Source organism: Aegilops tauschii, chromosome 4 (assembly GCF_002575655.3).
Source record: "Aegilops tauschii subsp. strangulata cultivar AL8/78 chromosome 4, Aet v6.0, whole genome shotgun sequence".
In the NCBI taxonomy this organism is placed as follows: Eukaryota; Viridiplantae; Streptophyta; class Magnoliopsida; order Poales; family Poaceae; genus Aegilops; species Aegilops tauschii.
In genome coordinates, this window is record NC_053038.3 from 523908195 (window position 1) to 523933819 (window position 25625).

At 46.4% G+C, this 25625-nt stretch overlaps 2 protein-coding genes across 2 annotated transcripts; both read right to left on the reverse strand.

Moving 5' to 3' along the window:
• Positions 1-1442: 1442 nt before the first annotated feature.
• On the reverse strand, positions 1443-6138 carry LOC109787590 (kinase-interacting family protein). Its single transcript, XM_020346130.3, has 3 exons — positions 5918-6138; positions 4141-4558; positions 1443-2793 (listed from the first exon to the last, which is right to left on the reverse strand). The coding sequence occupies exons 2-3, from the start codon at positions 4226-4228 to the stop codon at positions 1787-1789; spliced, it is 1095 nt and encodes a 364-aa protein (XP_020201719.1). The 5' UTR covers positions 4229-4558; positions 5918-6138; the 3' UTR covers positions 1443-1786.
• A 756-nt stretch (positions 6139-6894) lies between these two features.
• LOC109787591 (THO complex subunit 1) lies at positions 6895-14950 on the reverse strand. The gene is made up of 21 exons (XM_020346131.4): positions 14729-14950; positions 14545-14628; positions 14326-14400; positions 13933-14023; positions 13681-13826; positions 13498-13569; positions 13118-13190; positions 12939-13004; positions 12749-12795; positions 12563-12634; positions 12334-12462; positions 12183-12248; positions 11380-11421; positions 10599-10715; positions 10429-10511; positions 9358-9424; positions 8942-9013; positions 8767-8817; positions 8006-8065; positions 7460-7609; positions 6895-7382 (listed from the first exon to the last, which is right to left on the reverse strand). Exons 1-21 carry the CDS (start codon positions 14861-14863, stop codon positions 7173-7175), a joined length of 1908 nt encoding a protein of 635 aa, XP_020201720.1. The 5' UTR covers positions 14864-14950; the 3' UTR covers positions 6895-7172.
• Between the last annotated feature and the right edge of the window lie 10675 nt (positions 14951-25625).

Below are 25625 nucleotides of genomic sequence, written 5' to 3' on the forward strand. Positions count from 1 at the left end.
TTCCATCCAATCACACGCTAGGGTATCTCTGCTCATCGCTGAAGTAGCATCCAAGATCAGTGCAATCGATGGTCCGATTGTGTTGAGCAAGTGAACAACTCACCGACCAGTGTAGTGCCAATAACCAAGTATGAATGAAAGGATGAGACAAGATTGGTAAATTGTTCCTGGAGAGATCTTGGCAAGATTGAGGTTCTTTGGTGGGTACACTAGTGGTAGTGGTGCCAATAGAATATTGTTGAAAACTTGAAATGGTGTGGAAATGCCTATGCAGAAAGATGGATGAGATAGGTAGAACATATAGTGAGTTAAGATTAGGAGAAGGGCTAGGTGCAAGAATGTTTAACTCCACAAATTTTAAAAAGGTTCGATTTTGCTATATCTCAGGTGCCTGAAAATTTTCTTCGCGTCGGTCACTTTCTCTAGTTCATTCTGAGCTCGCCGGAGAAAGCCATAGCCCCACTATCTATTTTAGGGGGAGTCACGGCCCCATTATCTATCTTAGGGATGGGGTGAAGGGAAGCGCCGGAATTTTCACCGGTGGTGTGGGGCTTAGAAAGATGGCCGAGGCGGTGGGGCAGCAACGTTGGTAGAGGGGGGTTGAGGGGGAGAGCGGGGCGGCGAGGCAGTGTACGGTAGCGCCCGCCGGCCACGGGGGATGGAGGCAGGCGGATGGGGCGAGATAGGTTGCCGAGGGAGGAGAAACTGTCGTCGGGAGGAAGAAGTTGAACAGTCCGCAGCATGATTGAAGCCGTTGGATGTTGATCCGATGGTGGGAAAGAAAGTGACTCTTGAAAACATTTTTTAGGCACCTGTTAAATAGACGGTCCAAAAATATTAATTATAGAAGGTGATTTGAGGAGTTAAGTTTATGAAAAGGCTAGAAATGCTTTTAGTGCTGAAATGTTGGCTTTAAGACTACTCGTTCCTTGTGAATAAGTGTACATCTGCCTTTGGTATTAAGTCAAAGTTTTATAATTTTGATAAACTTTATAGAAAAGAGTAATAGCATACGTGACATCAAATTGATATATTATGAAAGTACATTTTAAAACGAATCTAGTGATGCGAATTTAGTGCCATAAATGCTACTAGTTTCTCCTATAAAGTTGGTCAAAGTTTTAAAACTTCGACTTAAGACAAGAGCTAGATGTACATTTATCCACGAGAGCACCTGTTGAGACCAATGGTTTGTGACGCCAAGAGATGTTAACCTGCTTTTATGCAAGGGGTACATCTCTATGAAATGGAGCTCGATCGGGCAACTCCGTGCGTGCGTGTTTTCAATTTTTCATGCTATTCCCATAATTCGTATGGCTTAGTTTACCTAGCAATTTAGTGCTGTGGATAGCAGGAATTCGAACAGTTTGTAAGCGTCGCTACTCGAAACCGATTGAAAAGTTGGAGGTAAACAGACACCAACTCATGTGCGAGCTAGCAGCTTAAAGTAACAACTTTGCGTCTCATTGGGCATTACTGCTTAATACTACTCCTTACTACGTACATGTCTCTCATAATAGTACTGCTTTGCCCATCTCCATCTCCACCGACAGCATCACAGCTCCATGAGTGCCAGTGAGAGTGGTGGAGTAAACCAGTCCAAGAACAGCTACTTAATTATCATCTTACACCCTTCATTGCCTCATAATAACCCCAGCCTAAACCATATCTCTTCGCCGATCCTCCCCACAGTAATACTGCCATCCAAGGGGGCAAACCAAAAAGATGCACCAAAAGCAGAGACCCTCGCCGTCGTCGCCGGTGTCACGACGCCGCCGCTGCCTGCCTACAGGCAGAAGCAGCCGCCGTTGTACTTGCCGCCCTTCATCTGCTCGCCGACCTTCCTCACCGTCACCGACGACGGCGCGCACGGCGTCCACTCCGCCGCCAGCCGCACCCTCGCCAGCCACCACCACCCGTTCCCGCCACCCTTGCCGCCCCCACGCTTCCTCCTCGATGCAGCCGCAGCCTGGGCGGCCTCCGCGGCGAGGCGGCGGTTCTCGGCGCGGAGGCGTTCGATCTCGGCGACGCCGGCCTTGCGCTCGGCCTCCCAGGCGGCCATGGCCTCGAAGCACTCGCGGTTGCGGAGCTCCAGCCCGTACACCTGCGCCTGCAGCGCCTCGACCTTGCGCCCCAGCATGCACGCCCGGTGGTCGTCCCGCAGCTTCACGGCCAGCCGGGCCATGTCGGCCGCGCGGCGGCGCGTGTAGCCGAGCTCGGCGGCGGCGGCCGCGGCCTCCTCCTCGGCGGCGGAGGCGCGGAAGGCCAGGCGCGCGTTCTCGCCCAGCAGGACCAGGCGCTCCGACTCGAGCACCTCCAGCAGGCTCCCCTGCAGGTCGATCTTGCGCGCCGACTCGGCCCTCCGGCGGTCCGCCTCGTCCGCCAGCACGTCCCGGTCCACCCACGCCATCACCAGCTCCGCCACCACCAGCTCGCCGTCCGCCGAGGCCGGGAACGCGAGCGCCGGAGCAGCGGGGTGGTGGTCATCGGCGATGCCGGAGTGGGGCTGGTAGGAGAGGGAGCTGCCGGCGTCGGAGGAGCGGTCGTCGACGTCGGAGGAGCAGTCGGAGCTGAGGTGGTGGGAGTGGGACTTGGCGTTGGCGAGGAGGGACTGGGCGTAGCGGTCGGCGAGGTAGAGGTAGCGGTGGTGGAGGTCGGTGAGGAGCGCGAGCAGCTGCGGGCGGCGGCGGTAGTAGTTCTCGGCGCGCTCGGCGAAGGAGTGGTCCGCGGCCGCCGCCGCCGCGTCGTCGTCCGGCACGCCGGCCGCCAACGCGCGCACGCGCTGCTCGATGTCTGCAGAGACACACACGTACAGTTTTCCACATTAGAGTAAAAATGCATGCATGCAGAACTAAAAATTATTTGAGATTAATTAATCTGGTTTCGTTGCCCTTAACGGCTATAGTAGGGCTAACTGAGAGCTGGGTAATTCACTGGGATAGATTGTTACCACGCTGCTGGGGTAAAAACAAAAGAAAAGAAAAGAAAAGTGTGAGGTGTGAAGTGACAGTGCCGGCCCGTGACATGACTGCTCGTCTGCTGGCCGCCGTGTGTTGTGTTGGATTTTTCGCTGCGGGCGGGCGGGCGGCCTGCCGGCGAAAGGGTTGACCCGGAATGATGGGTTTGCCAACTTGGTCACGTACAGACGTACCACTAGATATTCTTTTCTAGCGTATGCATGCATGCATGCATGGTTTTGAGGTGGGCGTGGAGTTCAAATTTCGAAATCCGGAGAAGGTGGCGAAAGCGAGGAAGAATCCAACCCTCGGCCAGAGGCAGAGGATTGGATTCCTGGACGAGGAGCTAGTGAACAAACCAAAGGAAAAAATACAGAGACGCGCGTCATCGTAGCTTGGCCTCCTTCTCGCCTACAGTACGTAGTTTGGCACGGGTGGTGCGTACTTGCACAGTCGCACAGGTCATGATCTCATTGTGACAATGTAGTCCCGTGCCGTCGGCGGCCGAGCCAAGGCACGCATGGCACGGCGGGGCCATGAACCTCTCTTCTCTTGTACCCAGCGGAGGGACGAGCACTGGCATCACTCGCTGCCCGCCACAGTGATCCTACTCCGTGTCCGTGGCCGTAGGTGAGAAGAGAAGAGGAGAGAATCCTCTGAGCGCGGCAGGCATTAATGCGTATCACAGGACACCCGTGAGCGTGAGATCTCTCCCTCATCACTACTGTGGTACGTACTACTAGGTGGTAGTACCACTGTGCGTCATAGATCGGCGGCATGGGACAGGCAGGCAGGAACAAGAGTACCCTGTGAGAGGAGGGAGATGAGAATCTACCTAGCGCGATCTCTCTTCTGACCTCCAGACCGAACCCAACTGTGCTATACTTTACTCCAGCACGCACAATAATCAATCCCCACTCTCACTGCAGCGAGGCGAGCGATGGCACGCATTTATCCATCAGCATGTACGTACGCCGGCCGGGCATGCCGCCCGCCGGTACGAACGCATAACTGTACTGTGCTGCCACGAAATGAAATGAAGCCGCCCACGGGTGTGCTCCAGTGCACGCACGCACAGCAGCGATCGATCACGATCAGCCTACGCACGCTCGTGAAGAAGAAACAGTGGCTGGCACGCCTACTACGTGTTGAGGAGAGGAGAGGAGATGGATCATCACATCACCTGCGATGGCCGCCTGGAGCCACGGCGGGCACGTGGGCGCCGGCGCCCGAGCCTCCTGCTCCTGCTGATGCAGCATCACCTTCTCCATGCCAAGCCAAGCCAAGCCAGCCTCCTCCTGCTGCCCTTGCCCCGTGGTGCGTCTTGTGATCTCTCTCTCCGAGGGGCCGGCCTGCTGCCTCCTAGAGTAGATACCACAGTAGACGTAGCTGCCGCTGCCGCTGACTGACTGACTGCCTCGTCGTGTCGCGTCGCGTCGCCTGGCACGGCCGGCGGCTGGCCCGGCGAAGAAGCAGGGTTGGCTGGGGCGTTGCGCTTGGGTTGGGAAGGCCCCTGCCACAAGCCAACGAGGACCGCACGCCGCACGCCGCTGGTGCCCCGTGAACACCCAGCCTTCTGCAGCGCAGCGTTAGTCCCGTCCCTGTCAGTCAGCCAGCAGAAACAAACACACAGCAGTCAGTACTGTAAGCGTAAGCCATGGCGTGACGAAATGAGCAAGCAAGCAAGCGGAGTACATACAGTAGAGTACAGTGCAGTACAGTGCAGCAGTATAAAACGGGAGAGGAGCATGGAGAGAAGTGGGCGTGGCCATGGCATATTGGCATGGCACGCCGCTGGAACAGTGTAGCGGAGTAGACAACCAGGCTAGGGCGAGCGCGACGCGACGTGACGCAGCACTAGTGCATGGTGGACTTGTGGGCGCACTCCACTCCGCTCCACTCCTGGGGGACGCGCGGCGTACACGACACGAGGCTGTGCCTGTGCTGCGCGCGCTCGGGGGGGTCCTACGCCGGCCGGCCGGCCGGCAACGATGTGACACGAGCGAGTGCGTGCCCTCACGGCGTGGCTAGGGATCATCCATGCATGTCCCCGTGAGCCCCGAACGTCCCGAATCTCCGCGCACCCGCCCCAAAGTAAAGGATGATGGGTAGCTCCATGGCGCAGGCAGGTAGGTGTGAGCAGAGTAGATAGAGGTAGGGTAGGGGTGATTTCGCAGGGACCGAGGCCCGTCCCGTCCCGTCCCTTCCCGTCTTGTGTTGGATTCAGTGAGCGATGCCGAGGCAAAGGAAAAAATACTCCTACTCTAAAGCATTGCTGCTATTCAAATGGGAGGTTAACAAACATGACACTCGACTGTAAAGCATATCAAAGGAAGGAAGGAAAGCATTTCAAATGCTTAACCCGCCTCGCTTTACCGGCTTCCAGTGCTACCTATTACTCCCTCGGTTCCAAAATAGATGACCCAACTTTATACTAAAGTTAGTATAAAATTGAGTCATCTATTTCGGGACGGAGGGAGTATAATACTAGTAACCCGCTTTGTTTGTTTGTTTTCAAACAGAACAGAGGGGGTCTTCAATTCTGGACCTCTTTTTTTTTTTTACCCACGACGAATGTAACTACCTACTGCGGGCAAAAACTGGAGAGCCATACATACATACATACATACATACATACATACATAAACCGTGGAGGACAAGAAGAGGGAATTACTAGTGCCCCCCTAAGTGTTGCTGTGCAAACAAAAGGAAAAGAAAACTGTGGAGGGCAAGGAATTTGTTTTTTAGTACTAATCGAGCTACCGGAAACGGGTGGGAATCTAATAGATAGAATATGAGATGGTTCAAGTCATTTCAAATTAAAGTTGCAACTCCTGCTACTGCTACTGCTGCTACTACTACTACACCAGGAGAGAGACGCTAAATCATCATTATCTCCCTAGCTAGAAGCGGACAGAAAGTGCAGAGATCGAGAGAAAGAGAGAGAGAGAGAGACTTACAAGTCAGTCAAAGGGGATGGACGCGAGGACGAGCCATGGCGGCGGAGGAGGGGGTGAGCGCCATTGTTCCCCTCCCCGGCAGGCGGAAGCACTCCAGTAAGAAGAAGAAGAGAAGCAGCTGTCGACAGTGGAGTGAGTGACGAAAGAGAGAGAAGCCCCCTTCCTCGGTTCCTCTTCTACTACTGTAACTGGACACAGAGGGAGATAAAGAAAGAAAGAGACCCGAGCTGGGCTCTGCATATATAGCTCCTCTCACTCTCACTTGTTGTGTCGTCCAAGCCAAGCTTCCTTCGGCCCCAAGGGCAGGGGCAGCCGTCCACGGTGTCCAACGGGCGGTCCAGATGAGACGTGGTGCTCGCCGGGTGGTTGACCGGGGGCAGTGAATCTAATTAATTGGAACCTAGCTACTATCAGCATCCGTTATATTGAATGTGAATGTAAACGAAACAAGAGCGAGAGCAAATGATTCAACTGTTGTCATATTCCATTGAGAGGATTATCCCTTTATTTAACCTACTAATTAAATCCTAACACGTTACAGGACGGCTTTGCTTTATTAAGGGCGCCATTTATTTATACCAAACGGGGTGGGGTGGTTGCGGATGAGCGAGCATTCGAACGGAACGCCCGAAAACAGTTCCGAGTTTTCGAATTTCATCATCGCAATTCACGAGTTCCCTGAATAAATGTAGCGCCGGCAACCAACCACTCTGGATACCACTTTTCAATGGCACCTTCCAAGAAAAATGATTTCTGTCAAATGGCTTGTCATCAAACAGAGCAGACGAGGATTCGAACCCAGAGCCCGGGTTGCCATCCAGAATTGCGCCAGAATATTTCAAGGTTTCGGAATTCGCAATCCGATATCGCCAATTTCCTGAATATACAAATCTAGTGCTGGCATCGGCAGCAGCTCTCGGTATGGATTTTCTATGGCTGTAGAAAAATGCCCTCAAATCAAATGAAATGACCTCTTGTGAAAACAAACTGTAAAATAGAAATGGGCAAAACATTACACACATGGAGCTTTGCTACTTAGTTGCTATATCTTGTACGTACATGTCAGGCTAAACACATAGTGTCGACTAGTGTAATAATTAGGTAAGCCACAAAACTCTCTGATGATTAATTAATGTCCCAGCTTACTTAGATGGCGCCCCGACCGAGAAGCGGCAAACTGAATCAAAAAGTTGGAAGCATGATACAACATCATCATCTCCTTGGGAGCAAATCCTTCTATGCCTGTTTGTCACCCCTACCGACGATCTCTACTATGCGCGCTTTTCGTGTTATCTTCACCGTCATCTTCGGCCTCGCACTGCCCTGACTCGGGCCCGGAGACCTCACCAGGGCTCCGCTTCTGGCCGTCCTCCCCCGCGCCATTGTCCGAGTCCATCGGCACCGCGCCTTCCTCCTGGTCGCCCCCGCTGCCGCCGCCGTCCGTCTCGGGCGTGGCCGCGGCAACCTTCACGCAGCCAAGGCGTAAGATGCATATTACGGGTTATGATAGCCCAGATATGCGCCAGATGATGCCCTAGGTACCTGTGGCTCCTTGGGGTGGGCTGACGTGCCTCTTGCGTCTTCCCGTTTAGGCCGTTTGGCCTTCTCGCTGGGCTTTGAATTGAATTTGGCGCGGACGTCGGGTGGCAGGAGCTCGGGAGGTACAACCCCTTCGATCCCGTAGTCACAAAACTGAAATAAGGCGGTAAGCATTAGTTAGCTGATGATAAAACATGGCAAATTAGACATGGACTTTGTGCTCACATGCTCATGGAGGTTTAAAATGGTATTTCCATTCATTTTATTTTTGTGAGAAAGCATGCAAACTAGCAAAAAAAAAATGCAAACTAACATATAGCAATGAATTGTACCAATATGGTTCTCTTGTAGAGCACATAAACATGCATACTGTTTTTGCACAAATGTTTGCTAGCACACTATTTTTCGCAAATACAAATATTTATTTCCACATTTTTCTTTGAAATTTCAAATAAAAGTTCTTCATTAAGGAACATGTGCATGAATGCCAATAATAATAGTAATAAATACAAGTAAAAGAGACTGTAATAGCAACAGCATAATACATACTCGAGAAAATCCTTCCAAATCTTGTCTGGCTTGAAACCGTAAACCTTTCCAGCAATAAACCTGTTTTTAAAAAAGCTGCTTTTGAGGCCACTAAATATATCAAAAGAAAATTACAATGATGTTTCTGGCATCAGGTCATATATGCAAACCCAAAAATAACACTCTTGAAATCAGTGTCCATGAAATGAGGACATCGTTTCATGAGCACTCCACTGAGCCACTGATAAAAGTTTCTGCCTAATGTGATTTGAACCACCCTGTCTTGGTGTGGGACAAGATCCGTTACCAGTCCAGAACTACATCAACAACATCCTGTTCTATACAGAGAACAGTTCATAACAGCATTGTGTCAGGTAGATCATGGCTACCTGAATTTTAATAACTGAGGATACATGTGCCCGATTCCAGGTGTTTTTTTTAATGAAACATGTAAGCACGATAACACTACAGTTCCCAGCTTAATCCCCACACATATCAGCAAATATGAGAAGGGATAATTTCTATGGCATCTGCAGAACTGATGATAGACACAAAGATTATTATTATTAATTCATTTTTAGCACAACTTCTTTGGGAGAATAATATGTTTTGGTTCAATGCAGAGCTGGGTCCCATTTAATAAATTCTTTGCACCAACTCCATTTTTAGGTATGGATGACTTAAGCGCACATATTAACTAATTGGGATCCAGCAAAGTTCCTCACTAGAAAGTTCTAGTGGCAGGCACTCAAGAACATAATGGGGCTGGGATTTGAACTTACACGATTATTTTTGTGGTGATACTCCTCCTCAATTCCAGCAGATGTGTCCATCTGCAATTTTACATTGAAAAGTCAGTATTTGAGGACTATCCTAATAAGTTACTGTACATAAAAAAAAAAGGATGAATGAATCAGAGGTGAAAAATAAAAATGGAAGAAAAACTAAAGTGCTTACATCTTCTGCAAGTGGTTTCCAATATTCTGTAACTGATGGCATGCGGACTCGGTCAGAATCAGTCAAAGCATCCTGCAGTTCCAATGCAAATGAGATGTGTGTTCAAGAAGAAACTTCAAAAACTGTATGGCCAAAAAAAGGTAACTCAAGGCACATACAGGTAATTGGATGATTATTTATCAATACTGTGTAGGCCATTCAACTAACAGGGCAGTAGCTTGCAGCAAATTTGTACAAGGCCGCTGTCCTGCTGAAATGTCCCCACTCAAACTCATATTTCTTATATAGAAGTAAATTTGTACAGTAAGAAAAAGTAAGTTTTTCGATACTCTACCAGTCTGAAAAAGTTTTGCAGTTATATGTTATAGTACCCAGTCAAATAGGATAATAATGTAAAGTTGTAGCTTAAAACGTACAGGGTTTAATTCTGCCCATTTCCACAGTTGAGCAAGTTCCTTGTTTCCCAATCTCCACCTTGGCTTACTAAAATGAAAGAAAACAGAATAGTGAAAACAGCTTAAAATTAGTACAGTGAAAACAGTAGAGCACAAGATAATAAACTCTCATATTACAAGAGTGAAAACAGCTTAAAATTCTATAACCGGCCTAGCCAGTATTGCGAAACATAATAAGCTCTCAAATTACAAGAGTGAAAACAGCTTAAAATCTATAACTGACCTAGCCAAAATTTACTGTTGCCCTATATCTTCATTTTGTCACAAAATAAGACTACTAAATTTAGGATTTATACTACGAAACGAAATAGGAAATGTGTTAGGTCAAATAATTTATGCAGCATTTTATATGTAAACTTGTTAAATGGTTACTTTTTCCTAGACAAATCTAGAACACAAAAACTACAATGAGACGATCAATGTTATTATCCATTCCTTGATTCTCCACCGTAGAAAAATATCATATTTGACAGGATTCTGCCCATTATAATGCCCAACATGGACTTCATAACCCGTCTAACTACATTATAATTAACATATATAAGTACTGACATCTGATATGAATGCCAGTCAAACTGGTCAATTCCAAAGCTTCGCTCAAGACAAAAATGAAAAACTAATCAACATGTGGGAAGTAAAAGTTCTAAATAACTGCAATAGATTCCCAAACTCTCGAGCCATTCTTAATTGCTGGACGAAAATAATGATGAACAGGCTAGTGTGAAACAAACTAGACGTAGAACTACATATGCTTGCTTCATGACAGTTCACAAAAAGGTGCTTGCCGCTAAAATGCACCCAGTTACATACACCTGACTCTGAAGGAACTAACAGCCACTGTATACCAAATATACAAGTACTCACTAATAACATGGTCGATGCATGCAGTTTTGTTGGTTAATATTAAAATGATTTCTGCTTTCAAACAGTTATACACTTACACGCGTTCTGCTTGACTAAGCAAGCTAGCAGCAACACAAATAACAAGAAATCAGAAAACATGTAAATGCCTGAAGAAAGCAAGTAGCACACCGTTTTCTGGCTCCAGCTTGCCCTGACTTCTTTTCAAAAGGTTGTTTTTCAAATGCTGGACATCCATCTCTCTTCCACCAAACCTTTTCAATATGCAAGCATAGGGATGAGAAGTGGTGAAAATCCTGCAACGGAAGTATAAGACTAGTACACTGCAGCAAAGTATATACCCAGTTCTTCTCCCGCTCAAGAATATGCTCGATGCTTTGTAGGAACTCCTTCCCTTTCGGTGGAATCATCTCCAGAAGATTCTTGACACGCTCTTCACAGGATTTGATTTCCTCTTTCTGATTATAAAGGGGGGCAGGATATAAGATTATCTTATACACAGAATTAACTCATAACTCAATGATGGTCTAATAAGGCCCACAAAGAAACCAATAGCTAAGACAATCACAATTCCTGGTTTACTATACTACCACTATGGCCCAGGTTACTTGTATCAGGCACTCGGAGACTAGCAGTTGGTACTGGTAATAGTTGACCCAATTACTACTTACCAGTGACTTCATGCTAGCACAACCTACAGTATGGAACACCTTACTTTCAACAAAAATAATTATATTTGACCCTCTATGGTAAGCATTCACCTATAATTGGAGGCCAAATTGGACAATGTGATAAGTATAAACCAATAGGTCATAACAATTAATTCTACCAATATATAGGTATACCTATAGGTGTAATATCTGCACTGCGGAGTCATGCAAATACCAGGAATGACAGACCCAAAATAAAGGATTTCACGAGAATAAATGCCACGCTTGTCACATAGCTGTTGATGTCACAATATATTGATAACAATTATGTAGTGAGATATGAATATACTAAAATGTTGAAAATTACTTAGTTACATTGTCCCAGGTGTTCATACCTATGGTATGTGAGTTATATTACTTATAAGTAGTAACTGTATGTCAAAAATAAACAGTTAGTCTATTTGTTTCTTACCATGCTCTCGGATGGACCTTCTTTGTCACTCTTTCCAGGTGCCTGGTGAACAGAATAATTTTGTCAGTGATCAAGACAGCACAGATAGTAGCAGGGTAATCGACGACAAGAAATTGAGCTGAAACAACGGGGAAAAAGACTACTGTTGTCTATGATGATTGCAAGATTCTGCAAGTATATTCCAGTTCATACTTCACTACCCAACAAAGAAAGCTTGATAGTCCATATTAGTTATAACTTTCCTTCCGATTATTGCCAGATGCATGTCAGCATTCTACAGCATGGATCATATATTAAGCCACAGTAACAGCAGCAACCATCAGTGACAGTAATGCTATTCTATCAGCTATGGTCATAGTTACTCTTAGCTAGGTACATGAGAAAGTTAGCGACTGTATCTCCTTCTCATCAGTGTCATTCAAAATAGTGAGAAGCTGGCCAGTGTGGAACACAAGCAGATGAAACTTGCATGGAAGAGAGAAAGCGGAGAAAGAAGCATTTATTGTAATGGCACATGTAGCCCATGTGCAGTCACATAGCAGCATAATACACTTGATTTGGACAAAGGACAAGAAATATGCATATAAATAAACAGAACTAGGATGCAACGAAATTTAAGAAGATTTATTACAGGGAGAAGTGCTATTTTTTGCTTTTGCAGCTATTCGGAATACAGAAACATGCTGCTTATCACGGAATGGACAGACAAAGGGAAACCCCTAAATGCTTGGAAAATTTGAACAAGAATGTACAATAGGCACAAACTGATGATAGATTGCAACCTAAACTCAAAATATGTGTACCTTGAGATAGTCGAAAAATATAAGGCATTGGACAAGGATGTGGCGTCGAAAACTTGCGTCTTTCAACTGCATATAAAGAATGTTATACGGTTATACAACAACAGTGAACAGTCACCAAAGAAACTAGTGTCAGATGCTCAACAAGAATTACCTCCAACCCCATCAATTTACTGCTAGTAAGGTACTTAATATTAAAGGCCGCATCTTCCTCCTGCTCAAGATTATTATGTTTTCCGTCAGCATCGCTGAGAGGCTGAGCTTCAAATGTGCTCAACACGACCTGAAATTTAGTTATTAGCATCATCAGAAGTTCAGAACAGAAACATTGAACAGGAAAAGGTAAAAGGCTGCATGTCATGGAAAAATGAAGGAGAGTGTACCGTTAAATTAGACGCAAACTTTTGCCATTTTGTTGGATTCGTAGTAGTCAAAGCTGGGTTCCTGAAATGCTCCTAGAATGGAAATAAAACCCAAAGTTAAGAACTGAACCAACCTCACTTGAGAAATTAAAGGGTGGCATAATGATGATTTTGAATCCCAGAGATTAACAAGCAAAATATATCAACCTGCAGACTCCACAGGGTCTGGTAGAAGTTGAAATCAACAGAAATTCCTGAGATACAAAGGTGTATTAGGAAATGCTATCATTGACAATACACTTGCATGAAGATAGGAAAGAACAGGATAAATTTGCAAAGTAACATTAAAAAATATAAATAATATAGCAGTTACTTTTATCAGGAGAATTGTACTAACCGTCAGTGGCATCTTTCTCATACTTAGTTTCATTTGATGTGTTGAAAACTCCCTTGATATTGAGAGCTGATAAGTAAAAATTGAAGAATAAAAATAAGGAGTGTACCCAGAGGACAGTTATAATTCCTTGTCAATAAGGAGCCAAACTAGCTGGAGTAGGGAAGCTGTAATATGCAAACCTGAACGCTCTGACAACGGGAAGAAATGTGCCAGGAACATGATAATGCGTCCGCAGAACACCACATCATTCGACTGAAATTTCATAGTGACAGAAAATATGAATGCTAGTAGAGAATACAATCTCTGTATCACATGAAACTCCAAGAAATAAAACTAGTGCTCTTGACAAGCTCGCTGAAGGTAATGGTCGAAAACTTTTCACTGATAAGGCCAATAGCACATTTATTACACAGTAAAGTTATCATTGGCAAAGCTTGTATTGAACAATTTCAGTTTGGTACTAGTAGATAAAACCACCCAGCAGTCTCAGTTTAATCAGTAGTATGATAGCTACAACAAATTAGTTAAAGATTACACCGAATCAAATAACCAGACTAACCTTTGAAAGTCTTCGAAGTAGTTGGTTGCAAGTCCTCAGCATAACCAACTTGCCACGCCCAAATAGCTCTTGCTAGAAATAACCCAAAAAATCATTTAGCAAAACCATGAACATACATTATGTGAATCATACCGGCACCACAAACCATTAAAAAATGAGTGCAATTCGCAAATTCAGAATTACCTTCCCCAAGACATCCTGCTTGCTCTCAATATACCCAAAGACATCTTTGCAGTCTTTGATAGTTGACATATCCGTCAGATCTTCCAATAACTGGAATACCATGCCACCCTCAACATGCCCTCTTTCACAAAGGTAAAGCATGATATCTGATATGGCAGAAGTTGGATTTATCAGAATAAAATACATACTCTCAGAAACTGATGTGGGTAATAAAAATATTTTGTCAGTACTGGTGAAAGAATTGTGACTGACCAAGAAGGCGTGTTATCAGGCAATTACTTTCCCCGCTATCCAATGAGTTTCCATACTGCATAATTCCTTTACCCGATTGAACTGCAGATGACTAGAGTAAAATTATGAAACAGAATCAGCAATCCAGGTTTTCTTCTAGGATAGCACGATCAGCAGTCAGTTATCGTCAACCATAATAAAGAAGCATTCAGTGGATTGTATATAGGCGGGACGAGAACTTGTCCATTGTGTTAGGTTCCAACGGTGAGGCTGTAGCCCATAAAATTGAAATTTGTTTATCAAGTTTATTTAGGATAGCTCAACACACATGCCATGTGGTCAGAAAACTGAAAATGTACACATCGCTCTGCAACAGGTATTAGTGTAGCCTTCTTCTGCGTTAAAGAAGCTTACTACGAGTTCCTGCAGCAGCCTTCGAAGAGCATTCTCCAAGGTCTGGTTCTCCTCTAGCACCAGCACCGTTTGCTTCTGCCAAATCAGATGAGAAACCGGCTTAATTTACGTGTGTGTGTATTTTTAAAACACCACAGCTCAGGGATTCCCAAACACAGTGAAGCAGAACACAACTGCTAGTCTGTTACCAACGAATCTGGTTGTGCAGTACATACATACCTGAGGCTTAATCGCTTCCTGAACTGCCTGGAGGGCGAAAGCTTCGGGGGCCTCGTTCCTGGACAGCGCGGTCCGGAACACTCCCTGCGACCAAGCAAACGATTCGAATTTAGGGGAATTGGCGGCCTGGAGCACATCGCGCCGAAGCGCCTGGTGTACGAGATGGGGGAAAGAGGGGGCTCACGATGATGCGGTCGCGGTCGGCGTGGCTGGAGACGGCGGCGGGCGCGGAGGGGGAGGAAGTGGGCGCGCGGTCCTTGGCGAGGAGGATCCGGAGGCCGGAGTTGGACGGCGGCGGCGGCGGCGAGGGCTCCGCCATGGCGAGGGAGGCGAGTCGCTGGTAGGGTTCAGGGACAGACAGGTCGCTCCTCTGGTTCGAGGGACAGACGAGTCGGACAGAACGCCCTGCGCCTCACTTGTAATTTTGTAAAGTTTATTTATTTTTTCCCAAATACTCAATCGTGCAGCTGCGCCCAATGGACATCACGAGCGCACGCGCGAGAGCCGTCGGATCCAAATCGGGGGCGTCAGGTGTCGTACGGTCTGAAACCACCACCCACTTCCTCTCCTTCGCTCTCCCGATGCGGCCGCCTTTTTTCTCTGTTGCTCTTCTTCTCTAGATGCATCGCGTGCCCATCTCCCGATGCGCCGCCACCCCCACTGTCTCCCTGAAGCCACAACCCCCGTCTTCCTACTCAGCCGCCGCCCACAACATCTCCCCCTCCCCTCACCTTCTCTCCACCCCCTCTATGGATTCCAGATCGAGCAGGTGAGGCGGCGGCGCTCCCAGATCTACGACGGACCACCCCTGGCTCACGGTCGCGGCTAACGAGCACGTCCTCAAATTCCCCGCCAACCCCTCGCAAGGCGTCTCTCCGTGTTGCATCCGTGGCCTGCGGGGTGCAGTTTGGGTGGGTGTAGAAGCTCTGCATCTCAAGACGCACTTCTGGGTCTGCTCGCCACCGTCCACTATCTCTCCGGCAGCGCAGTCGTTGACGAACCCCACAGCCATTAGCATCAACCGGAGCCGCGTGCTTGATGTGCACATGTGTGGGTTGATTCATAGGTGTTGTGCGTGATTGATGTGTGCTAAGTGTGCTTTGTAGATTACTGCTTACATTATTTTTAGAGAGAGAAGCTGGCCTCGAGCACCTGACGTGTTGGGACCTTTTCAATTTATGATTCCTTTTCCGTCTAAAATCATACATATTGCTCTAGTAATTGTACCATTCCTGCTTACCTTTTTCTGCACAAGGATTGTCATGGAGTTTACACAACCAGCATCTGTTTAGTTGTCTTGCACTTATGTAAAAGTAGACTAAAACCATGAAGTGTTTTTAGGGGAGTAAGTTTATTTGTGACCCCTCAAAAAATGAAGATGTGCATGTTCTTTTATCATTTTTTAGGTGACATAGTTGCCTACAATCAACCATACTATTGCCTAAAACCATGTATCCAGTCGCCCACAATCAACCGTACATACAGTTGTCTAAAATCATGTATCCAGTCGTCCACAATTAACTGTACAGTTGTCTAAACCATGTATCCAGTTGCCCACAATTAACTATACAGTTGCTAACACCATGCATCCAGTTGCCCAATCCTCATGAACAAAAACATTACCAAGACCATAATTTGGCCAATATGTAAAGGTTTTAGATACCTTTGAAGTTCGTGGCGTGGCATAGATACATTTCAAGAATCGTGGTATCCAGCCGCACGATTTAGCCGCCGCGAGCGCACGTTCTACCGTAAAAAAAACCATATGTGTCGTCCAACTCCTACACCCTATCCACTCATCCCACCTCCTACTCGTCGTCCCACCACCAGCCGCCCCGCGCCTCCTCCTGATGTGGCCGTCGCCCCGCGCCTCCTTCCTGAGACGCGGCCGCAGCCCCACTGCCGGCACACGACCGACCACCCCCTCCTCCGGCCTACTCATGGGGATCCGCACCACGCCTGGCAGGGCCTGCTCCCCCGGTCCCCTCCGACGCCGGTCGCCAACCCGTTCTACCTCTCTCCACTAGGCGGGCGTTGATGTTACTGCTCGAGGATTCCATGGAGACAATGGAAGGGTGGCACCACCGGCGGGCGTGGTCCTTCAAGTTGAGGGTCCTGGACGGAGCTCAATGGATGGAGCGACATCTGCGACGTCGACTTGCTGGTCGGGGCGAACGAGTCAATGTGCGTGTCCACTAGGACGCACCTGAAGCTCTGGTCCTGCTGCGTTCTTCTAGTAGATGAGCATGGCTGGCTTGCTGCTGAAGAGGTAAATTCTACAGAAGTTGTATTCACCAGACTAGTAGTATCTCAATATGGATGTAAGAGTTGCTCAAAAAAGTCATAGCTGATGAGGGATGAGAGATTAATGAGTGGAGGCAGGCCAAGCAGTTGCTTTTTGCTGGGTTAGACTTGCTCACGAATCAGATGGCACTTGGAGGATGTATGTTTCCTACGTGCGCAAATCGGATCCAATTGATAACCATCTATAATTGTCCACCATCTCTTTTGTTTTGTTGATCTCCCTCTTGTATGTTGCATACACACGAGGTTCTTCATGCAATCAGCTTTGTATCTTGAAATGACACTGATCACATATTTGTGATCCTAAACAAAAGAACCAGTCAAAGCATGCATCAAATGAATGCAACTACGTGGGTCATCACACAGTTTGATTTATAACAAACTTTCTAAGTTTCCAAATAAGTTATTTTCTAGATATAATTGTACAGAAAATAGCATGTATTATCGTTTGTTTACAAGGATCATGTTGCAGGGAACTTGGTGGGCAGAACAAATCAACATGTACAAGTGTAAGTCTATCATACATTCTGCTTGGATTTTTCACAGGAGGTGGGTAGCGTTGGATTCACAACACGACTTTTCATTGTAGGGGTCAGTGTAGTTGCTTGGATTTCATTATAAGAGTTGCATTTTGTGTGTGTAATGCAGTTGCTTAGATTTGTTGGGGCATTTGCTCGGATTCGTCCTGGACATTTTTCTTGCATTTTTTTAGTAATGCAGTTGCTTGATTTTGCTAGGAGAGTTGCTTGGATTTTTTTTGCTAGAACAGATTTGCATTTTGTGTTCTTTTGTAGTTGAGTTGTCTGGATTTTTGCTAGAATAGATGAGAAATTACATGGGGGGGGGGGGGGGGGGTAAGATAGTTGTCCACAAAGGTTATTCAACTTGCTCATATGGTTTTTCTGCCTAAAATAGACAATCTAAGTAGTAATGCTAGGGACATCTGCTTATTTCTGCTAGAACAATTTCCATTTTTCGTGTTTCTTTGTAATTGAGTTCCTTTGATCTTCTGCTAGAACATACGAGAAGGTGGATGAGAGGGGGGAGTAGATCAAATATTTGTCCATAAAAGGCTATTCAAGTTGCTCATACATTTTTTCATCTGCCTAAAATAGATGCTAGGGGAGTTGCTTGGTTTTGCTAGGACAATTGCTTGTTTTTTCTAGGGTGGTTGCTTTGTTTTTTTGCTAGAAACATTTTGCATTTTGTGTCCTTTTGTAGTTGAGTTGTTTGGATTTTTTGCTAGAACAGATGAGAAGTTACATGGGGAAGGGGCCGGGCAAGATAGTTGTCCACGAAGGTTATTCAACTTTCACATATGTTTTTTTCTGCCTAAAATAGACAATCTAAGTAGTAATGCTACGGACATCTGCTTGTTTATGCTAGAACAGTTTCCACCTTTTGTGTTTCTTTGCAATTGAGTTGCTTTGATCTTCTGCTACAACATACGAGAAGGTGGATGAGAGGTAGGGGGAAGTAGATGGGATATTTGTCCATAAAAGGCTATTCATGTTGCTCATTCATTTTTTCCTCTGCCTAAAGCAGATGCTAGGGGAGTTGCTTGGTTTTGCTAGGAAAATGGCTTCTTTTTTCTAGGGCGGTTGCTTTGTTTTTTTTGCTAGTACAGTTTTGCATTTTGTGTCCTTTTGTAGTTGAGTTGTTTGGATTTTTGCTAGAACAGATGAGAAGTTACATGGGGGAGGGGCGGGGTAGGCTAGTTGTCCATGAAGGTTATTCAACTTGCTCATATGTTTATTCTGCCTAAAATAGACAATCTAAGTAGAAGTGCTAGGGACATCTTCTTGTTTCTGCTAGAACAGTTTCTCACTTTTTTGTGTTTCTTTGTAATTGAGTTGCTTTGATCTTCTGCTACAACATACGAGAAGCTGGATGAGACAGGGGGGGGGGGGGTAGATCGAATATTTTGTCCATAAAAGGCTTTTAAGTTGCTAATACATTTTTCCTCCGCCTAAAGTAGATGCTAGGGGAGTTGCTTGGTTTTTCTAGGACAATTGCTTGTTTTTGCTAGGGCACTTTCTTGTTTTTTTATGCACAGTACATGAAAGATAACATAGTTGCCCACAATCAACCATACAGTTGCCTAAAATCATGTATCCAGTTGCCCAATCCTCATGATCAGAAACATCACCAAGACCATATTTTGGCCAATATTTAAAAGTTTTAGATACCTTTCAATTATGTTTGTGTCACAGACATGCACCAAGAATTTCTTCTCCTCGGGGTGGGATCCCTTTGGTGTGAGAATGATCGTAGAAGGGAGGGGCGGAGCTGGTCAACGGGATATAGTGTTCTTACATGATTAAGTTTTCCTATGAAGCCCTCCCAAAAAGAACTTGTGTATGAAGAACCCTTTTTTCTCAGGTGTCATAGTTGGAGATATGAGGTGTCATAGATGGAGATATGAGGCACACGACTATGGGTGTGTGTCTAGTTACCCAAAGAAAACCAAAGAAAACAATGGAGTTGTTCAGAAAACTCCACATGGTTGCCTGCTAACTCAAATCATTCAGATCACAGGCACCAGTGAAATTGGGAGAAAGTTGCTTCTGTTTAATTAGTAGGACATAAGCATTTTCTTCAAATTTTCTGCATATCTTTTTTTTAGAACAAAATCATTTCCTAATTTTGTGTGGAAAAAGTTTGATTGTACTTGCATTGAACAAGCTTCTTACATTTTTTTGCATGGATAAAGTTGCTTATATCACACATGATAGTTTCTTAAAAGCAGTTGGGAAAAGAAACATATGGCTAGTACACTGTGCTATTATGCGACCGTGTTTTTTTTACTTGTATATATAATGCACGTATATATGCCTTGGTGCCACCTATATATGTTGTCTCTACTTGTTATTTTTGTGGTTCTTTTTTTGCACAAGGGTTGCCTGATATTACTGCAAGGAGCTTATGGGGCAGCAACCCCTCTTCTAATGCATGACACTAGTTGCTTCAAATTTTACAAGAGTTGTTTGAAATCATAGCAAAGTTGATGCATGTTTTTTAATTTTGCACAGGGGATGCATGCTATTTTTACTGCAAGGAACTCATATGGGGCAGCAAACATTTTTTACATGCCTGGTAGTAGTTGGACTCATTGAATGTTTAAAAGTGTCTAGAGAGGCCGATTCCGATATTTGGGGCGTATTGGTGATCCACGTTGGAGTTGTCCTTATGGTAGGCGATTTAGGGGTGAAGCTAGACAATTGGTAGTCATGGTAACCAACTTATAAGGATCCTCCGTTGATAGGTAGTCATACTAGGGGGGAAAAAGAGTTGCTTTTCTATAGCACTAAAGTTGCCTCTGTAGCACACAAAGTTGCTCGAAAAAAAAGTTTGTCGGAACCTACTCATATGGGATCTAGTTTTGAAGAACTCGTCGCGAGAAACCTAACGGTGAAAACGGATTTGAATTTTGACATTCTAATCAAAAGTTACAAGTTTTTAAAATTTTTGATCCCCTAATAAATGCAGATGGGATAATTATGCGAGCACATTCAGCTTCCTTTTTTGGTTGTCCTTGCTGGCACGCGGGGTGGTCCTTCCTTATATGGGAGAGCGCTCGCTCCCGCGTCCGAGCGCACGAGCGCCAGCGAGCCACATCCTTTTTTTTACAGCGCAGATGTAATTTTTCGATTGGGAGCAAATTCACGTTCCACACAACGACACAACCACTTCACATTTGTGTGCCTTTTGCTTTTATTTGCATTTTACCTCTCAATTTGGCTATTATTATTCATTTTTCCTGAAATCTTAAAAGTGCACGCGCACTTTGCGGCCAGAGCGAGCGGCCGGCTCCTAGCCACACGATCGCGTCGCGACCGCAACGCGCGTGGGCCGGGTGCCACCTGGTCGGGATGGCCCCCTCTGCGGTCATGGGTGGTTTTGTCCCTACGCGGATAGGAGGGAGGCCCACCTGTAAGCTGTAGGCAGAGATCATGGGCGGCGGTTTTGAAACTCGAGCCGGTTTTCCTCTCCTCCTCGTTGCTCTCTTCATTTCTCTTCCCTCCTTCCTCATTTCTCGTCACGAACATAGCCTGATAGGGGCGGAGGCAAGGCGGAGTTCTCAAATCGGCGGCGCGATTCTTTGCGGCGCTCGCGTGGGGTCGTTGTTCCTCGTCGGCGTCGCAGGCACCCAACTATCTGCCTTGTCTCTATATCGGCGACTTCGTTTTGTTTGCGTGGTAGTGGCAGACGGGGAGGGGTTCCGAATTTCTAGGGTTCCAATGTCATCAAATGCTTCGCAAGTTTAATTTGATGTAGATGTATTCTAGTCCCGAGGGTGGGGATTCATGGCACATCTCCTTCGATTTGATGTTCTCTGGTAGCACAGCCACAGAGGTGGTGGTGATTCATGACACAGCGGCGCGTGTGGTCATGGCACGGCTGTGGCGCGGGGGTCAGTGCCTCGCGCCTTGTTTTGGTGTACCGCGCCAGCACTTTTGGTTTCTACTTTACATGATGCTAAGCTACATGTACGACACACCTCGGGATGATGAAAGTGGTACTAACACCAAACAGCGAGATAGCTTATGGATTGTCCTTCCTTATCTTCATATTTTGGAACATCGGTTGGAATTTTGCTAGTAGGCCTTTGGCACAAAGCCCAACTAAAATTCTGAAATTCTCTTGGCCCATTCATGCACACATGTGAGTGGAGTGAGTGAGGCTAAAGTTTAGTCCCATCTCATAAGTTGAGAGAGAGTTGCACCTCTTTATAAGGTGAACTCTTCTACCACTTGTATGAGCATGACAAGAGGAGACCTACACGCGCGCTCCTCCTCCTCGCTCACCACGCCACCACGACGCGCCCGCGCACGCGGGTTGCGGGATTGAGCCGAGCCGAGGACAGAGCTATGCACGTTTTCTATATTTTTGCTGCTCGGAAAAACTTAATGAGTCAATAAATAACGGACGCGTTAATTACTGAACCGTTTCCGGTTCTTTTGGATCGTGACGACTCGGACGTGGGGTTTACTCCCACGACCTGCCCGGCCCGCACTATATAGTCAGGCAGACGTCTACCCTAGCCGCCGCCGCTTCGTATGGTTTCTCACCACCGTTCCAGATCATTGCGCCGCCAAGCAAGTCTTCTCCATCCCTCCTTCGGCGTGCACCGGCAGAAGGGACAGCAGGCCTCCGGAACCCCGCCTCTCGTGATCCTATACGGGAGAGGGGCGATCAGGTTTTTGGGGAGCGCACTCGCGCGACTGCTGGCAATAAATAACGGACGCGTTAATTACTGAACCGTTTCCGGTTCTTTTGGATCGTGACGACTCGGACGTGGGGTTTACTCCCACGACCTGCCCGGCCCGCACTATATAGTCAGGCAGACGTCTACCCTAGCCGCCGCCGCTTCGTATGGTTTCTCACCACCGTTCCAGATAATTGCGCCGCCAAGCAAGTCTTCTCCATCCCTCCTTCGGCGTGCACCGGCAGAAGGGACAGCAGGCCTCCGGAACCCCGCCTCTCGTGATCCTATACGGGAGAGGGGCGATCAGGTTTTTGGGGAGCGCACTCGCGCGACTGCTGGCAGCGACAACTTGGCGAACGACGACTTCTTCCCCGACCTCGGCAACCTCATCCTCAACGACATGGGCGACAACATCAACGCCGGCGGTGCTGCTCCCGCTGCACCGTATGTGATTCTATCCTTCCTGTTCGAGATCGTGGTAGAATTCATGTTTCTAGTATGTGCCCTAGATGTGATCTGTTCATCTGCTATGCTAGTTCACATGATTAGTTTAATCTCTGCTGCTGTAGTCATGATTTATCTTCTGTTTATTCGGATTAAATCTCGTAACAATTTGCTCATATTTCCAACAATCCAAAAACCTGATTATAGGCAATTTACTCCGAGTGGTTTTGCTGAGCATCTGAAGCCGCCTGCCTTTAAGGGGGCGCAATATAAGAGGTGGCGCACGAGAGCAGTCTACTGGTTTCAGACCATGGGCTGCTATGACGCCACCAAGGCCAAGCCTGAGGGCGATCTTAATTCAGCACAGCTGGAAGCTTTTGAGAAGATCGATACTCTCTTTAAAGGCGCTCTTCTGAGTGTTCTTGATGACTCCATTGTGGATTCGTATATGTCGTTTGACGACGGCAAGGACATGTGGGCTGCGCTCGAGGCCAAGTTTGGTGCCTCGGACGCCGGCAGCGAGTTGTACGTCATGGAGCAATTCTATGACTACAGGATGACTGATGAGCGCCCTGTTGTACAGCAGGCTCATGAGATACAGTCGCTCGCCCTGTTGCCGGACAAATTTGTTGCCGGAGGCATCATTGCCAAGCTTCCACCTTCGTGGAACAATTTTGCTACTTCTCTGAAACACAAGAGACAGGAGTTTTCCGTTGCGGATCTCATCGGTACTCTTGATGTTGAAGAGAAGGCGAGAGCAAAGGACACACGTGCTCGAGTTGCTGAGGGAGGTTCTAGTGCCCACATGGTACAGAAGAAGAACTTCCAGCCCAACAAGTTCAAAAACAACAAGAACAAAACTCAGGGCAAAGGCAAGTTTGATACAAAGAACAAGCCATCATATTCTACCAACTTCAAGAAGAATTCTCATAAGAAGGGGAAGGGAGTTTGCCATGTCTGCGGTGATCCTAATCACTGGGCTCCGAAGTGTCCTAACCGTTTTGAGGAGCGCGAACATGAGAAGAGCGGCAAGTCCGCTAATGTTGTCATCGGTGATACTGATATGAAGGAATCAGGGCAATAGGGACTTCTCCCGTGCTGATGGGGAACGAGTCACATGCCATCGTTCGAGGTGTTGGTACGGTCGATCTGAAGTTTACTTCAGGGAAGACTGTGCGTCTGAAGAACGTTCATCATGTGCCGTCCATCAATAAAAATCTCGTTAGCGGTTCCCGTTTATGTCGAGATGGTTTTAAGTTGGTTTTCGAATCCAATAAAGTTGTAATTTCTAAGTATGGACAAATTGTTGAAAAAGGCTATGAGAGCGGAGGCTTGTTCCGTCTGTCTTTGTCAGATATTTGCACTAAAGTTATTAATAATGTTTGCCACAATAATGAGTCTGATATTTGGCATTCACGACTTTGTCACATTAACTTTGGTTGCATGACGCGGCTGGCCAATATGAATTTAATTCTGAAAATGTCTACTGTCAAAGGCTCTAAGTGCCAAGTATGTGTGCAAGCTAAGCAACCTCGCAAGTCCCATAAGACTGCAGAGGCAAGAGACTTGGCGCCACTAGAGCTTATACATTCTGATCTTTGTGAGATGAATGGCGTGTTGACAAAAGGTGGAAAGAGATACTTCATGACGTTGATTGATGACTCCACTAGATATTGTTATGTGTATCTTCTGAAATCAAAAGATGAGGCTTTAACTTTCTTCAAAAACTATAAACCCGAGGCAGAGAACCAACTTGATCGAAAAATTAAACGGCTTAGGTCCGATCGTGGTGGAGAGTATTTTTCCAATGAATTTGATCTATTTTGTGCGGAACATGGTATAATCCATGAGAGGACGCCTCCCTACTCACCTCAGTCAAATGGGGTAGCCGAAAGAAAGAACTGAACTCTAACTGATATGGTTAACACCATGTTAGACACATCGGGTCTTTCCAAGGAATGGTGGGGGGAGGCGCTAATGGCTGCGTGTCATGTCCTAAACCGAGTTCCCACAAAGCATAAGACCATGACTCCATTTGAGGAATGGGAAAGGAAAAGAATGAAACTCTCTTACCTACGTACTTGGGGTTATTTGGCGAAGGTCAATATACCAATTTCCAAGAAGCGCAAGCTTGGAACAAAAACCGTGGATTGTGTTCTTCTGGGCTATGCTTTTCATAGCATCGGCTATAGATTTTTTATAATAAAATTTGAGGTATCCGACATGCATGTTGGTACGATTATGGAGTCGAATGATGCAACTTTCTTTGAGGACATATTTCCTATGAAGGATATGTCGAGTTCATCAAATCAGGAGATACCTACTCCATCTAGTGAGGAATTCGCTGTAATTCCTGAACCCACCATTGCGATGGAACATGTTGAGAATCCTGTTGAGGGTGACAATGAAACTCCTAAGAGGAGTAAGAGACAGAGGACTGCAAAGTCTTTTGGTGATGATTTCATTGTGTATCTTGTGGATGACACACCCAGGACTATTTCAGAAGCCTATGCATCTCCTGATGCTGACTACTGGAAGGAAGCTGTTCGTAGCGAGATGGATTCCATCTTAGCTAACGGTACCTGGGAGATCACTGACCGTCCTTATGGGTGCAAACCTGTAGGATGTAAGTGGGTGTTCAAGAAGAAGCTTAGACCTGATGGTACGATTGAAAAGTACAAGGCACGGCTTGTGGCCAAGGGTTATACCCAGGAAGAAGGTGAAGACTTCTTTGATACTTACTCACCCGTGGCTAGACTGACCACAATTCGGGTGCTACTATCACTGGCTGCCTCACATGGTCTTCTCGTTCATCAAATGGACGTTAAGACGGCTTTCCTCAATGGAGAATTGAAGGAGGAAATTTACATGGATCGGCCAGATGGTTTTGTAGTACCTGGTCAGGAAGGAAAGGTGTGCAAGTTATTAAAGTCTTTATATGGCCTTAAACAAGCTCCTAAGGAGTGGCATGAGAAGTTCGAAAGAACATTAACTGCTGCCGGTAGTAAACGATGGTGACAAGTGTGTGTACTATCGCTATGGTGGGGGCGAAGGAGTTATTCTTTGTCTATATGTCGACGACATATTGATCTTTGGAACCAAACTTGATTTAATCAAGGAGGTT

Coding starts and splice junctions, on each gene's coding strand:
- LOC109787591 (XM_020346131.4), bottom strand. CDS start 14,863: ATGGCGGAGCCCTCGCCGCCGCCGCCGCCGTCCAACTCCGGCCTCCGG. Junction 8,818..8,941: donor GGAAACCACTTGCAGAAGAT/GTAAGCACTTTA, acceptor GTAAAATTGCAG/ATGGACACATCTGCTGGAAT. Junction 8,066..8,766: donor ATCACCACAAAAATAATCGT/GTAAGTTCAAAT, acceptor TTTTAAAAACAG/GTTTATTGCTGGAAAGGTTT.
- LOC109787590 (XM_020346130.3), bottom strand. CDS start 4,228: ATGGAGAAGGTGATGCTGCATCAGCAGGAGCAGGAGGCTCGGGCGCCG. Junction 2,794..4,140: donor GCTCCAGGCGGCCATCGCAG/GTGATGTGATGA, acceptor GTGTCTCTGCAG/ACATCGAGCAGCGCGTGCGC.